The sequence below is a fragment of the Solanum verrucosum genome, unplaced genomic scaffold (genome assembly GCF_900185275.1).
Source record: "Solanum verrucosum unplaced genomic scaffold, falcon-dt-bn FXZP01000093.1, whole genome shotgun sequence".
Lineage (NCBI taxonomy): Eukaryota > Viridiplantae > Streptophyta > Magnoliopsida > Solanales > Solanaceae > Solanum > Solanum verrucosum.
The window spans coordinates 1,160,076-1,175,397 of NW_026020065.1; the positions used below are offsets into that span (position 1 = coordinate 1,160,076).

At 36.2% G+C, this 15,322-nt stretch overlaps 1 protein-coding gene across 1 annotated transcript; it reads left to right on the forward strand.

The window, feature by feature from the left end:
• The first annotated feature begins 6,608 nt into the window (after window positions 1–6,608).
• LOC125823731 (uncharacterized) lies at window positions 6,609–14,674 on the forward strand. The gene is made up of 8 exons (XM_049503107.1): window positions 6,609–7,264; window positions 8,845–8,921; window positions 9,051–9,219; window positions 10,084–10,172; window positions 10,264–10,428; window positions 10,539–10,616; window positions 11,967–12,070; window positions 14,126–14,674. The coding sequence occupies exons 1-8, from the start codon at window positions 6,748–6,750 to the stop codon at window positions 14,229–14,231; spliced, it is 1,305 nt and encodes a 434-aa protein (XP_049359064.1). The 5' UTR covers window positions 6,609–6,747; the 3' UTR covers window positions 14,232–14,674.
• Window positions 14,675–15,322: the final 648 nt, after the last annotated feature.

Consider the following 15,322-nt stretch of genomic DNA (forward strand, 5'->3'; position numbering starts at 1 on the left):
ATATTAAAATCTTAATCGTGAAAAATAAATTCGTTAATGTTTATCATCGTCATAACAAAATCAAATATTGGGGGCGACATTATTAGGGAAATAATGCGATGCAAATTTGGCCTGATATGAGAGATGATAATCAAGTTCTTTATGTCTTTTGTAAATGAAATATAGCGGATATCACATTCATAAAATTGATCAATAATAATGCATCTATTAGCGTTGACTTCTGCAAAAAATTATTTAGCAAATCGAGATGGATGACAACAAAACGTAACTAATGTAACTCTCGATTGATGTTTCTAAATGCGGCCATCAACAGAAACAAAATATACCAAAGAAGAAACAAATGAAAGAATATAAAAGCCAAATAAGTTAAAAGAAGTCCTAATTTAATTTCTCCAACACCTTAAAACAAAGACTTATTAATCTAATATTATGGTAGAATGATTGGGGTAATAAGGAAAATTGTAACTATTTTTATGAAGTAGAGAATTTGCTTTAATTTTTTATAGAGCAGTGACTAGCAGAGAGGACCAAAGTCATTAAAGTAATGAGAAAAAAAATATAAAAATTAACTTTATCCTCTTTACATTTATCTCCTCCAATTATTCACCCTTCTTGAAATTAGTCTAAATCAAATGTGTTTAGCATTAGTTTTTTAGTTTTATCATTAAAAAAAAGAAATTAAGCTATTTGAAGATTGATTTGATCAATGAAATAGAACATTATTTATAAGTAAAATAAATTTAATGAAAAATAACAATAAGAAAAACTTAGCATTAGTTTCTTAGTTTCATCATCAAAAATAAAACAAAAAAACATAAAAATTGATTTCATCACTGAAACAAGACACTAAATGTAGATGAAAAGATTAATGGAAAAAAAACAACAAGAATAACTTAGCATTAATTTCTTAGTTTCATCATCATACAAAAAAAAACAAAGTAATTTAAACACTGATTTCATTAATAAAACAGAACACTAGATGTAGATGTGAAACAACAATGACAAACAATAGCAAAATTTGAATTTTTGCTATGAAAAATAACAAGAAAAAGGAGGAAATGAATCCTTATAATGCTAGAAGAAGTTGGTAAAAGAAAAACATAATTTTTTTAAAAAAAATTTTGCTAGAAAATAAATGTGGAGAGTAAGTATGTATGTGCATAGCATTATATAGAGATATAGAAGATAATCAGCCGCATGTGTTGTGTGTTGGGGTGGGTGGGTGTGGATTGGGTAGAGATATGTGTGTAATGTGTTGGGGTATTTCTATTAGGTGGTTGGATAGGGAGGGGTATTTCTATTGGGGTGGTTGGGTAGGGAGAGGTGTGTTGGGATATTTCTATTGGGGGTGGTTGTGTAGAGAGATGGTATTCACGTGAGTTAGATAATGACTTGTGACCATCCATTATCAGTGCAGTGGAAGAAAAAATGAAGAGATTAGAGATTATTATTTTTAATTAATGGTCAAACTTATAAGACAAAGAGAACTCCTATTTCTTTCTTATTTAATCCTATTTTTGTTTACTCGATTAATCGTGTACATTTTTAACTTAAATTATTCATCAATTGCTCATAGTTTAATTTATGGGAAATGTTTGGGCAATCTTGTGGATTGAATGAAAATATTAAAGTAATAGTATTTTTAAATAAATAAATAGTTGTTTCTTCTTTCTCATTTTGGTCTTATATTTCTTTCTTCGAAAAAGAGTCAAAACTATCCTTAGACTATTCGAAATAGATTAAACATATCCTTAAACTATATTACAGCTCAAAATTGTTCTTTCCGTCAAACTATTGGACCACACTTACCTTTTTGTTTAACGAAAGAGTTATGTGACATCCAAGTGTGTATTAAACTACCACATGGAGTTCCACATATGTACGCCAACACACCCACCTCACGTGGAAGGTCAATTATTAATTTCAACCTACTAAATAAATTTGAGTTAGAAATATAATTTAATATTTAAATTTGAATTAATAATTGTAATAACTTGAAGGTCAGTTTTGGAAATTATTGAAAAAAATACTATTTTACCCTTTTGATAATTGCATCGAGTCATGTTGGATCAATTTATGATATTAGTTTTGTAATCAGATCGAAAAGTTATGGTTTTTGAGACTTTTGGAGGCTTTAAATTGTTAAAAGTGAGTCTTGTCAACACCCGAAGCTACGAGTTTTGGAATGAAATTATGTTCATTTCATCAGCTCCGAAATGCGAAATTTGGTTGAGGGATGTTGTCATTTTCAGTTTATGTGGATTTGAGCTCTTGAATTGAAAGTTTAAGTGAATTTAGGTCAAGAGTTGAATTTTGTAATGACCCTCCTGGTCATTTCTGTGTCTTGCCTTCTGTGTGTCGTTTAGAGCGTTCCTATAGCGACCCCAAGTCATTTATGACTTGCTAGGACTGACAGTTCAGTCACCTGGTCGTTCGTTTGGTTATGGTGTGAGTTTTAGTGTTTTGGAGCTTATGAACCTTGAACGATCCTTTTCGATCAAAAGTTCAGGAAGACGATCTCAGAATAGAATTTTGACAGTTCCATCAGCTCCGGAATGGCCAAATTAGGCTAGTAGCATAGTTGGCTCGAGTATCGAGGCCTTAGATGTGAGTTTGGATCATTAGGCGTTTTAGCCTTTGAAATTTGGCTTAACGTTGACTTTGGTCAATATTCTTGGAAAACGTGCTCAGATGAAAATTTCATCAGCGCGGTTAGCTCCGGAATGTCAAGTTTGGTTTGGATTGACCCTTTTTTGTGTATGGAGGTTTTTGATATTTTTCTGAGCTCTTTTGTGGTTTTTTACTTAAAATGACATTTAGAAGGGGGACCCACTTCTTATTGAGATGACCTCAAATGGAAATTTTGACTGCGCCGTTGAGTCCAGAATATCGAATTTAGTAGGGTAGCATATCTGTTTTATTTTTATCAGGTACCAATCGAATTCCGAGCACCCCATCGGAGACTTTGAAGATTTAGCCAAAGCTGAGATCTGGTGCAGCTCTTTAGCGACCAGAGTTTGGGCCTTTAACGACCAGTTATTGGGTTTTAGCGATCAGTTTCGTCCTTTTTAAAACCCCAACTTAGCTTTATTCCTCATTTTAAAAGTGCGATACCTTGAGCTATACAGGTCTGATCTGGGCGATTCAAAAGGCAAAGTTGTCAGATATTTCGAGGACAACGCATTGGTGAGCTCGGACAGTGATTTGGGATCCCCGTTTGAGGTAATCTTCGTAAAATACCTGCTGCTACGACCCTTTTTGTGAGCTTTATTTTGGAAGATTTTGAGACTTGTTTTCTCAGCCTTTCTAGGTCGAATTTCAATGATTCTTGAGGCTATCTTGAGTGGTTTTTCGAGGAAAATGTCGTGGTGTTGTCGCATTTCACTGTAGACCTTCAGTTTCTGGTAAATATACTGATTTAACTGCTGTCCCATTTCTTGTTTTTGAGAAAATTTGGGTTTTAGTTGCATATTGATAGTGTTGTTTCCGAGCCCCGAATTGTCTCCCATTTTGGGACATGAGCTGGGGGAACTGGTTAGGACCCACTTTTAGGGTTAATTCCAAAATTTCCAGCGCGTGTCCCACTTTCCCTATTTTGACCCCGAAATTGGTCCATCTCCGTTTATTGTGATTTTGGTGTCTAAACGACCATAATAACGTTGTGACTCTATTTTTGATAGCGGGGAACCGTTTCAAGAACGTTCGGAAAGGGAAAGCTCCGGAGAAGTAATTTTGGAGCGCGTGTGATCGGCCTACAGGTAGGCTACGGTTTCCCTCTCTTAGATTAAGCTCGAGAATGTGAATGAATGTTGATTAGTTGGGATTTGGGTTGGGTAGTTATTGAATCCTGCATAGGTGTTAAGAAATCATGTTTTTGGCCTATTTCGAGAATTATCGGGTAACTGTGAGCATGCTTTGTGTTATTAATTAACCCTCCTCGCTATGTGGAGTGCTTGCATGCTTAATTTACTATTTATTGAAGCATTTGGGCCTTAGTTTAGGTTTGACTAGGGCTTGTCTTAGAATACATGATTCGGATCCGATAGGCCTTAGTTTTGTCCCAACGTCGCTCGGCCGACTTAGATCCCTGTAGACTGGTGTAGCAGACTTGAGCATGATAGTTTGGGCCTTAGCTAGGCGATACGTTTGCTCCGATGATAGTTAACCTTATTTTCCCGATGTTACAGCTTCAAGAGTTACGTCAGCGACACTATTTCTGCTTCGCGATTTGAATTTGATTTTTGATTCAATTCCAAGGACTTTTATTGATTGGCTAGGTGTGGACGGCGATCCACGAACATTTATGAGAATAAATCGATTGAGACTCTTTCAGCAGCTACATTGGCACTTATATAGAGCATCCGATTAGAGTTCCGGCCTCTATTGCCCAGATACTTATATAGAGCATCCGGTTAGAGTTTCGGCCTCTATTGCCCAAATACTTATATAGAACATCCGGTTAGAGTTCCGGCCTCTATTGCCCAGATACTTATATAGAGCATCCGGTTAGAGTCCCGGCCTCTTATACTTGATACTTATGATTGGTTACTTGGGTACTTTTGGCGAGCATCCGATTCGAGGTCCGGCCTCCGTACTGTCAGATTCTACTAATTAGGGTTGAGGTTCTGGTTCGATGTTCTTCACTCTTGGGTTCTTATATGCAATTCTATTTAGTTATAGTTATTCTGTGTACTCGTCGGGCTTATGGGGGTCCGTTCGGGTTTTTATTTAACTTGCGCAGGAGTGTACCTTCTAGGCTTATAGGGGTCCAGTTAGGTGTAGTTATCTTATAGATTACTTTAGTTAGTTCATTGTACACTCGTGTGCATTCCTTTGTTAGTTAGATTTTTGTTCTTGACCTCGATTTGTGTATTTTTTTTTTCATTTTGCCTTTACTTTTCAAGTTCAGTCGGCCTATAATGCCTACTGGGTACCCGTTGTTTTGGTACTCATGCTACAATCTGCATCTGTTTCGTGATGCAGGTACGGGCATTAGTAGCCAGCGTTGATCGAGCTTGGAACAGACTGATACGGAGACGGGAGTGAGCATAAGGCGTTTTGTACTATTTCAGTCTCCATCTATATATAGACTTGTCTTTTACCTTCCGAGACAGTCCAATCTCTGTTGTCCACTTTTGGGACTTATACTCATTTTGTAATAGCTTTGTACTAGTGACTTCCAGGTTCTGGGAGGGATCTTTATTTATATATATGTTTTCGGTTTGCTTCTGCCTGTTTATATTGCTATTTGCCTACTCTTGTTTAGTTTCTACCCTCAGACCCATTGCTTGTTGTTCCGGGTTACGGGTTGCCTTACCTGCTGGTGGATTATAGTAGGTGCCATCATGACTTGAGAAATCGGGTCGTGACAACTTTAGTCAATGTTCAAAGTTCAGACGCTCAGATTGAATTTCCGACGATTCTGTTGGATTCAAATGACAAATTTAGGTTAAGATAAGAATTGCTAAATTTTTTGGAGAGTCTAAAGGTGTATCAATTTTTTGGGTGAAAGTTAGTTAGTTTGTGGCGTACACGAGTGTCGTATCAAGAAGACCTCAAATTCGTAATATGATGATTTCATTGAGTCTGAAATATCAAATTTAGTTGGATAGCATATTCATTTTGTGTGCACGAAATTCTGAATGAATCCTAAGGGTCCACTCAATGAATTTTATGTCTAGGTGTTTTGTTGTTCTTGTTATATCTTTTGTCCAGTGGTTCCTTCTTCGCGGTTACGATGCCCTTCATCACGATCGGATAGGTATTTTCTTGTTGTGCATTGCGATCACATTAGGCTTGTCGCGATCGAATAAGGCAAGTCTTTCGAGCATCGCGATCGCATGGGTCAGTGAAGCGATCACGATAGTCATTAAATGAGTTGACTTTTGTCCTTCATCTCAATCGCGTGGTGTGGATCTCGATTGCGATGAGTAAATTGATTTGGGCAGAATTCAATTATTGTATCTTAATTTTAAAATAAAAAGTTATGTGAAAAAAATATTCATTCTTCTTCAGATTTGGAAAATTAAGAAATAATAATATTTTTATTAGGAAAAAAATATATACTCTTGATTTAAAAATAATACTTATTCCGTTCACTTTTACTTGTCACTTATTTCTAAAATAGATTTTCATTTTTATTTCTCATTTTTGATATATCAAGAAAAGACAATTATATATTTCTATGTTATACAGTCTACATTAAATACTCATTTTCCAAATCATTTTTCAAGACTTAAACTAAACATCATTTAATAGGGGATAGTTTAGTAATACTCTGTCAGACCCTAATTACTTGTTCATTTTTTTCATTTTTTACTTGTCTATTTTGACAAATCAAGAAAGCATAAATTTATTTTATCTATTATACCATCAATTAATTACTTTGAAAAATATATAACTTTTTTAAAATCTTAAATTTTTATTTCATCCATTTCATAATAAATAGAAATAAAATGATAAATTTATTATATCAATCATTATTTTTTTAATAAGTATATTAATTTAAAAATAAATAAATAATTAGGGAGATATTTTTGAATGAAAATATTGAAGTACAAGTATTTTCAGACAAGTAAATTGTCGTTTCTTCTTCCCCATTTTGGTCTTATATTTCTTTCTTTGATGTTAAGTTAGCTTTCTCCCTCATCTGACTTTTCTTCTTCACCATTTTCTTCCTTCCTCTTCACAGCTACAACGACTTTGTGTTATCTTATCACAAAACAAAAGTTCATAGTCCTTCCATTGATGGAGACGACGACTTCTTCAAGCGTTTCAGATTTTGACACAAACCCAAATTCCAATTCTAATTCTAGTTCATCTCCTCATACTTCAAATTCAACAGTCTTTGGAGTTAATCTATCTCCTCTTCGGGTGTTCAGATACCCACTTTCTACTTTCCTTGAATATTCCGGTTTACTCCGGGTCCGACACGAAAACCCAGAAACCGATTTGCTCCTTCCTGACAATCCTACTCCCAACTCTTCTGAATCAACTACTTCTAGTAATGGGGAAGTTTCAATTAGGATAATTGGCTCTGGAGAGAATGATCGGGTTAGGAGTGATGATGGGTCGGTGATGGATGGTGGGGAAAGGGAGGAAGAGAGGGGTTCGAATGTGGAAGGGTCTACTTCTTCTGGGAGTGGGAATAATAGGGATTCTTCATATCAAAGGTATGATATACAACAGGTTGCAAGATGGATTGAACAGTTTCTTCCATTTTCTTTGCTACTCTTGGTTGTTTTCATCCGCCAACACTTGCAAGGTAAACCCCTTTTTCTTCTTTTAAGATTTCCTTCACTTTCAAGTTCATATTTTACTATTGATTAAGAACGTCATTAGCAGTAATGAGCTAAAGCTTGTTAAATATGTAGCAAATGATAATGAACTAAACTCAAAGTGATTATTTTTTTACTTTTAATGAAAGATGTTGGTCGTTGTCTTCTCCACAAATTTGAGAAGATGTGGCAATGAACAAGCACTCTTTAATGTACACTAAAACCCTGGAATAAGTAGGTTTCACTTAATATTTTGTTGGTGATAGATATGCTTGACATGCAGTCATATGGCAATATGTACCTCTACACTCTGCTGACTAAGATGGTACTATACACATGGAGTGAGAAGACAAATTGGCATAAGTTACCATGTGCACACTCTTCTTTGTTATAATATTTGCATTAACATGTGAACAATTAAAATTATATGTCCAAGACTAGACTAGCTGGCAGTGATGGCATCTGCAATTTGCTTTAGATCGAGTCCCTTGGCTAACGCCATGAAGGACCACTCCTACTCCTTATGCATTGGTGGTTTTCTCACATCTTTGAGTCCATGAGACTAATGAAAAGAAACTTGAAGAGAGAACTTTGAAAATATTTTGGAAAATGTCTCAAAAGTGATTAACAGCTCCATGATAAATGTTTTGACTTGTTGGTTGATTCTTAGAGCTCCTTTCTACCTTATAAATGGGAAGATTAAGGAGAGTTGCATAACTCAATCTTTTCAGCTGATACAACAACTACTATGTAATCCCAAGCAAGTTGGGATCGGCTATAAGAATCCTCAGTGTCCATGTTGTTCCATTTAAGCTCGTTTCATACTAATGTTGTATAAATAAATGAAAATAGAAGTAAAAGTACCAGTAGCACTCTATGTTTTCTACCAGCATATAATTCTGTTACAGGACTAAGGGACTCCAAGAAATCATGGGACCTATATTTTTAGAACCTTTTTAGCTGGTGAATCTTGGGAAATGTGGATCTCTTAAATGGTTGTTAAAGGCATTATGTATTTTCCATGACGTGCCTACTCACCTGTTCTTTTCCTGCTATATGATTATATGTTGATGAACATTCTCCTTCCGATGTTTGATGTCATTATATGTTTTTGGTGTCTGGCAAGATTTACTGGAATTCTCAGTAGTACTTTCCTCAAGGTGATGTATACTGAAGCAAGATGGGCTTTCAATTAATTTAGATGAAATTCTAAGAGAAAAAGGAAGGAGTATATGATTAAAGCAGGTTGTTTATTAATCCTTAGGTTTATTAGATGAGTCCAAAAAAATGATAAAATAATTGGCGACTTTTCAGCTTTGTCATGGAGACTAGTGCATTATGATGCATGTTGCTGACTGTAAGCTGCTGATAGCACAAATAGACCAAGTGCCTGATAAAGATTGACGAGTACTGCATAAATTGAGCTGGCTGTCAAGTGGTTCTATTTAGAAATGGATCACTTTCTGTATATTGGCGCATACTATTCCTATTTAATTGTTGAAATCATGTGAACTTTCTTTACAGCTGAATAGATCCTTCATTTCATTTTCTAATTATTGTTTTGCAGGTTTCTTTGTCATAATTTGGATTACGGCCTTCATGTTCAGGTCAAATGACATTCTTCGAAAGCAGACAGCTTTAAAGGTGACATGATGCTCCATTTTCAAATGTTATTTAGTGTCACATGCTGTGCAGCACTTTTTGTCCTTGAAGCTCGTTAAAAGATTAAAAATGACTCAGAATCTGGTCATAATGAAGTATCCACATTTGCAGGGGGAGAGAAAGATCACTGTCCTTCTTGGTTATTTTCTGGTGTTTATGCTTCATATTAGTGGAATCTACTGGTGGAATCGCAAGGATGATATATTTTATCCGTTACTTATGGTTCCTCCTAAGGTTATCCCACCTTTCTGGCATGCTATTTTCATCATCCTGGTAAACGGTATGGTTTTTGAAACACTTTTTGGTACTCTTTTTTTTTTAAGATAACTTGTGCGTTTCTGTACTCTTTGTTTTTATGTCACCGGCTGACTAATCTTTAGTGTCGGGAGCAGACATATCGAAGGCAGCCCGCAACAGTTATTATGTTATACACATTCTGGTCACCTTAAAAAGATGGCCAATATTTTGATTATTTCAGGAATAAATGCACCAAAATATTATATCATAGTGCTTTTTTGATGTGGCAACTTAAGCTCGGAAATTTCTTCTGGTTCTGATTATTATTCTAGGTTCTCTCAAATTAAAAATTTCACGTGCTATTTCTCTATTTTCCTATTTGCAAGTTTGGGAGATAGGAAGTTCACTGTAATCATGTAATAGAGAACCTATTTCCTTCATAGCCCCCCGTCAGATAAATAATAAAAAGAAGAAAAACCCCTCAGCTTAGGGCCAGGCTCCATTGAAATGAAGGAATGTAAAAAGGAGAACAAAGAAATATATTCATGAAATCTTACCAGGAATTTCCCCTTTACAATCTTTATCTTACCTAAAATAGTTATTGATGAAATCATAAAGAGATCCTAAAGGTTGCCACCTAACAAACTTTTACCTTTGCCGAACCCTACTTCAGTGCCCCTTATGCTTTATGTGTTTACCATGTAGAGGTGATTTTCTCTCTATTTATTGTTCTGACATTTCCATCCAGTATAGATGGACGTACTCTTAGAAAAAAGGCTTAAGGTTCTATTAATAAATCTATTGTCTACCTATTTATCTTTACTTTTTTGGGTACAATGCCTAAATCTAGACCTCTAATAGAAAGGAGTATTGGTCCTCACTTTCTCCTAAACGTTCTTACATCCAGATACAATGGTGCGGCAGGCAGCAATGACTTTGAAGTTGGTGCTGCTTATGGTTTACAAGAATGGCAAGGGCCACAATTTCCGCAGACAGGTATACTATGAGGTTGATGTTTAGTCTGGTGATTTATTGAACGCCTCTATATTCTATTTGCAAAGAAAACTGAATTTTATTGGTCTGTTAGGGCCAATTGCTGACTCTGGTGGAGTATATGCTGCTCCTATACCGTGCACTATTACCAACTCCTGTCTGGTATAGGTTTTTTCTCAACAAAGATTATGGAAGCCTTTTTTCATCACTGATAACAGGATTGTACTTGACGTTTAAGCTTACATCAATCGTTGAGAAGGTAAGGTCATTGTAGAACTAATTTCTGTTGTGGACCCCCGCACCCCATGATCTTTATATACAACTTTGGCATGGTTTTCTTCTACAACACACTTAGTTTCTGGTCTGCAGGTTCGGTCATTCCTTACTGCTTTGAAGGCACTGTCAATTAAGGAAATCCATTACGGGTCACATGCCACACCTGAACAGGTATTATTTTGTCTCTGACTTGCAAAATTTCTGTTCTATTTTACAATTAGAAACAGTCACATATATGATAGATCATTGCACTAATATTATAACATATACTCATATGAAGTGGGTGAAAGATTGATTATCCTCTCCATGGAGAATGAGAGGGTAATGTGCTGAGATAATACAGTCTCCTTGTTTTTCCTTGGTCTGATAATAAACTTCGTGTCACTTCCTTGAAGCAACTTTATTCCTGTACAGATTTGACTCTATATTTTTGGTAAGCTCAGGAGTTGAATTACCAACATTAATTTAGTGTGTCTTGTAACCTCTTTGTTTTTTACGCGCTTTGCTTTGCTTCCTATCTTTACGCCAGTCACCCATCTTTTGCCTAGTTACCTCTAAATGACTATTGGACCCTCTAGTTTACAAACTTATCTCATGGTGACCTAGTGGTCAATGAAGTGGGCTGAGCAGCAGAGACAAAACATTAGGTGATATCTTCCATCTGTTCTTGCCTTGGTGGACAGAGTTACTTGGTACTTGCTGCTGGTGGGAGATGACTGGTACCTCGTGGAATTAGTCGAGATGCTCACAAGCGGGGTCCGTACACCACGGTTATCCAAAGAAAAAAAAGAAGACAATTTTCATTCATAGAACTGTACCCTTTGCTTGGTCTCTAGGTCAAGACAATGGAAAGTATGATTGAGACTACCAAATGCACAAGCTTTTGAGCAAACGTTAGGGTGTTTCGTGGCACCCAAGGGTGCGTCATTGTGATCAATGAGGTGCATTGAGAACCATGAAGCTTTATGTTCAGATTCCAGCAGGGAAAAAAACACTAGATGATTTTTTCCTACCTTTCCAAGCCTTGGTGAACTTAGTTAGTTGGTACTTAATACTTATGCTAGTGGGAGGTAGCAGGTGTCCCGTGGAATTAGCTGGGGTGCGCAAGCTGGCCCAGACACCATGGCTATAATAAATGTGTAGGTGTTTCGTGACCAGTTAATTTCAGCTAGAAGCAATCTAAAGCGATCCCTAGTTTAGTATGCTGACAGACAGATCTGTGAGATATAAAAATAGCTAATGCAAGATTAAAGTGACACTAGATTTGGAGCTATAAATGAAATAAAGATCCATTCTTATTGTGTAGCCTTAGATTTACAGGTACTTTTTCTATCAGCTACAACTGTGTCATAGAAGCTGTAAAGCTGAACTCCAGTTTTCTTAGAGTTACTTTTATGAGCAGTAAGCATGTTGTAGCTTTTTTTTGGCGAGGAAGAGAATTACCTAACTAGACATGTTTCCTATTCCTTGGAGCTTTCTTTTGCAGCTGTCATGTAATCCTGTCTTTTATGTTTCAACCAGGTAAATGCAGCTGGTGATCTATGTGCTATTTGCCAAGAGAAGATGAATACACCAATTTTATTGTGCTGCAAACACATCTTTTGTGAAGACTGTGTCTCAGAATGGTTAGTATTTCTATTGCACTTTGTTGCATGAGTTCCTCTATTTGATGTGTCAAAATAGAAGTGGAAACTTCTTGTTGAATTTGAACAAACAATGTACTAGAGGAACTTCTTACATAGGAGTCGGAAGTTTTTCTGATGAAGACATAGGAGTCTGAAGTTACCTACAATATAGTAGGTAACCATTTTCTATGCCTAACATTGGAGGTAAATATATTCTTAATTAAATACAAATTACCCTATGTATCCCTACAAAACATTCTGTAGTATTTTGTCTTTCAAATAAGTGAATCACATGTATATATTTGGACACACTCTTCTATCTTCTGTTGTTTGATGTAAGCTTCTCTCTCCAACGATCCATGTCTCTACTCTGAGACAACTGTCCAGTTGTTGCTCCTCTCTCAGACAACCCTTAGGAGTGGCTCCTATCATTCAAGCACCGCTCTCCTCTGCAATAAGCCAACAACTGGCTATCCTCCTTTCTCCGATGGTACCCAGCCATTCCTCTCTCCAACAATCAGTCCTCTCTTAGGCAGCAGGCACTGCTAATCTAATTGGCGACCTTTCTGGTGTCACTCCTCTCTCCTACGTCCGTTTAGGCATTATTTCTCTCTTGGCCAGCCAACCACTCATCTCCCCAATGATTGGACATCCTTCTCTGTGCCTTTCTCCCTATGGCAGCTGCTGTCCCATTAAAAAGCTTGGATCTTTTTATACTTAAAATCATCATGCGTAGAGGATAATATCTATCTAATATAAGGCATAACATAAGATATTAACATATCTACAATTTCTTATAAAACCTTACAATAATTATAGAGATTGGTTCCAGGGTAGACAAAGGTCTTGGGTTTAAGTTTCAGTGTCGAACACCCAATTAAAAAGAGTTCAGACCGCATGTGAAGAGCGTGTAGAAAATGTACTATAAATAAACAAAAGCATCTTCTTTCTGATAGTTCAAACTTTTTCAATGAGGTGCCCACCTGATTGAACAAAATTCATGTATTATTATATGTTTTTTTTGTGGTCAACATTCGTTACCAAGTTCTTTATTAGCATTTTGCTTCTAATAAAATCTCATAAGTGCACTAAACTGTGATGAGCATCTATGTCAATCCTGGCACATCTTGCTGGTGAAGGCAATAGTAGCCATTAAACCAAGGCATGCCAACTGTTTCATACACCATACCACCTTCCAATCATCAACAATCTGAATGTTGTAACAAGAGTGAAATTATTTCAGTAGACGACATTTGTATTTAATGTATGTATCATCTCGCGGACAAAGTTGGAAAAGAAAAAGCATATAATCAGTGGATGTCTAGATCATTTTACTTTTTGTGCTGTTACTTGGAAATAAAAATTACAGTAAAGAAGTTTGATGTGATATTTACATATCAGTCTGAGAGGGGAAGTGAGTTGGAATTCCAAATAATCCTGCTCACTACCTGAATAGTCAATTGGGTGACACTTTTCCAAATAAATAAATGATCCATTGGGAAATATGCTTCTTGTTGCTACTGCTTTTATTGCCAATCAGGGAGTAACGTACGTGCATTTTCTTTATTTCCTTATAAGTTGGTTGCCCTTCCTATTTGGACTGAATCTTTTTGTTGTGTTTCCTCTGCCAGTGTGATTAGTTTTTCGTCAGTAAAGTGTTCCTTTTGTTCCATGATCAGTTTTAAGAATATAGTGGTGAAAGAAAAAACTTAGAAAATATGTCTTCTCATTGTTGTGTTTCCTACTAAAATGATCTATCAACTTTGCTGTGATTTTGTTTTTGGTCCATTCATAGTGCCATTGGCAAATCTAGTCCAACTTAGCAAACACTTGAGCTCAAGAAAAACCAGAGAGGAAAAGGAGAGAACACCTGTGTTCGCACAGGTTATTTATGTAGTACAAACTGTTTAATGTCTATTTTGTTCCCACTTTCTTTTGAGAAAGAAATATGAGCCTTTTAATCATCTGCTTCTCTGCTTTATTACTGAATGCTAAAAATGCCATATTGTCTATACTTGTGCTAACAGTTAGTGTTCTCTAATTACCAAGTTTCAGGTTTGAAAGAGAGAGAACTTGTCCTTTGTGTAGAGCCTTGGTCAGACCTGCTGATCTAAGATCTTTTGGAGATGGATCAACTAGCCTTTTATTCCAGTTATTCTAATATTGACGTTACACCTCTGTTACCATTTTGAAAGAAAGAAATGTCCATGTTTACAACAAGCGAATGTCTTCCTCTGGTAGTAGCATTTCTCCTCAACTTGGTCAGTTACCAAGTTATAACCTCACCTGATTCTGCGGGTTGCCCTGTTAAGGTTGCCTGCCATGAAGATGTGTAAAAAGGAGCTTCTTTGAGGATTTAGTGGGATGAGAGGAGTTGATACAATATAAGTACATATTTGTGCTTCATTTTTTTTTTTATACAGGGAAAAAACGTCCATGTAAAGTTAATGTAATTCACAGAATTTAACTACAATGTTTAAAATTGCTTCCTTTCAGGCCTGTACTGATTCGCATTAACATTTCAATTCGACAGAAATTAATACGCTAGTATATTCCGTGTAGTCCACAGCTGCTAATAAAAATGAAGTATGTGTTGAGCCAGTGTATCACCGTATCCAACTTGTGGGTTTGCTTCTTGACTGTTTGTTTTAGCATACGCAATATTTTTCTTTTTCATGATAAGACTCCTCAAATATAAAGGTAAAATGGAAAATGTATGTATTGGTCTAAGCCAACGGTTCACATAGGCCAATAGACTTTTTTATTAAAAAAACATTCAAGGTCCGAAAGTAAGTTGAGGCATATTTTCAGCGTTAGAGCTGGGCCCCCTGTGTCCATTGTGAGATGCAAGTGAAACTATTTCACTCTTTTACACAATCGACGATCAAGATGTTAATCGTCCAATGCATTTTCAGAACTTTACACTTGACTAAAAGTAATCAACTGGCTCTTAAACCGATTAGTGAGACTAAACCACTGCCTGTCAAGCGCTCATATTGCATCAACCATCGCTTCCATTAGAAAATGGGAGTTGGTAAAAACTTGAACAAGGTCATAAACATCAGTACCAAGCTTGGTGCCAAGATGTGTAACCTATTGAACTGCAGGGAATACAATAGCATCTTAGGTGCCACAAAAAGCACAATCAACTGCACAAAGTACTAAAACACTGCGTATTTGTGAACAGAACACCGCCTTATAGAGAAATCCAGTGAAGCAATTATTAATATACAGTGATGATGACGCATCATT

Bases quoted from the DNA above. Each gene is read 5' to 3' on its own strand.
- LOC125823731 (XM_049503107.1), top strand. From the start codon at position 6,748: ATGGAGACGACGACTTCTTCAAGCGTTTCAGATTTTGACACAAACCCA. The intron at 9,220-10,083 runs GTATGGTTTTTG...TCTTACATCCAG, and splicing joins TTTCATCATCCTGGTAAACG to ATACAATGGTGCGGCAGGCA. The intron at 10,617-11,966 runs GTATTATTTTGT...TGTTTCAACCAG, and splicing joins CACATGCCACACCTGAACAG to GTAAATGCAGCTGGTGATCT.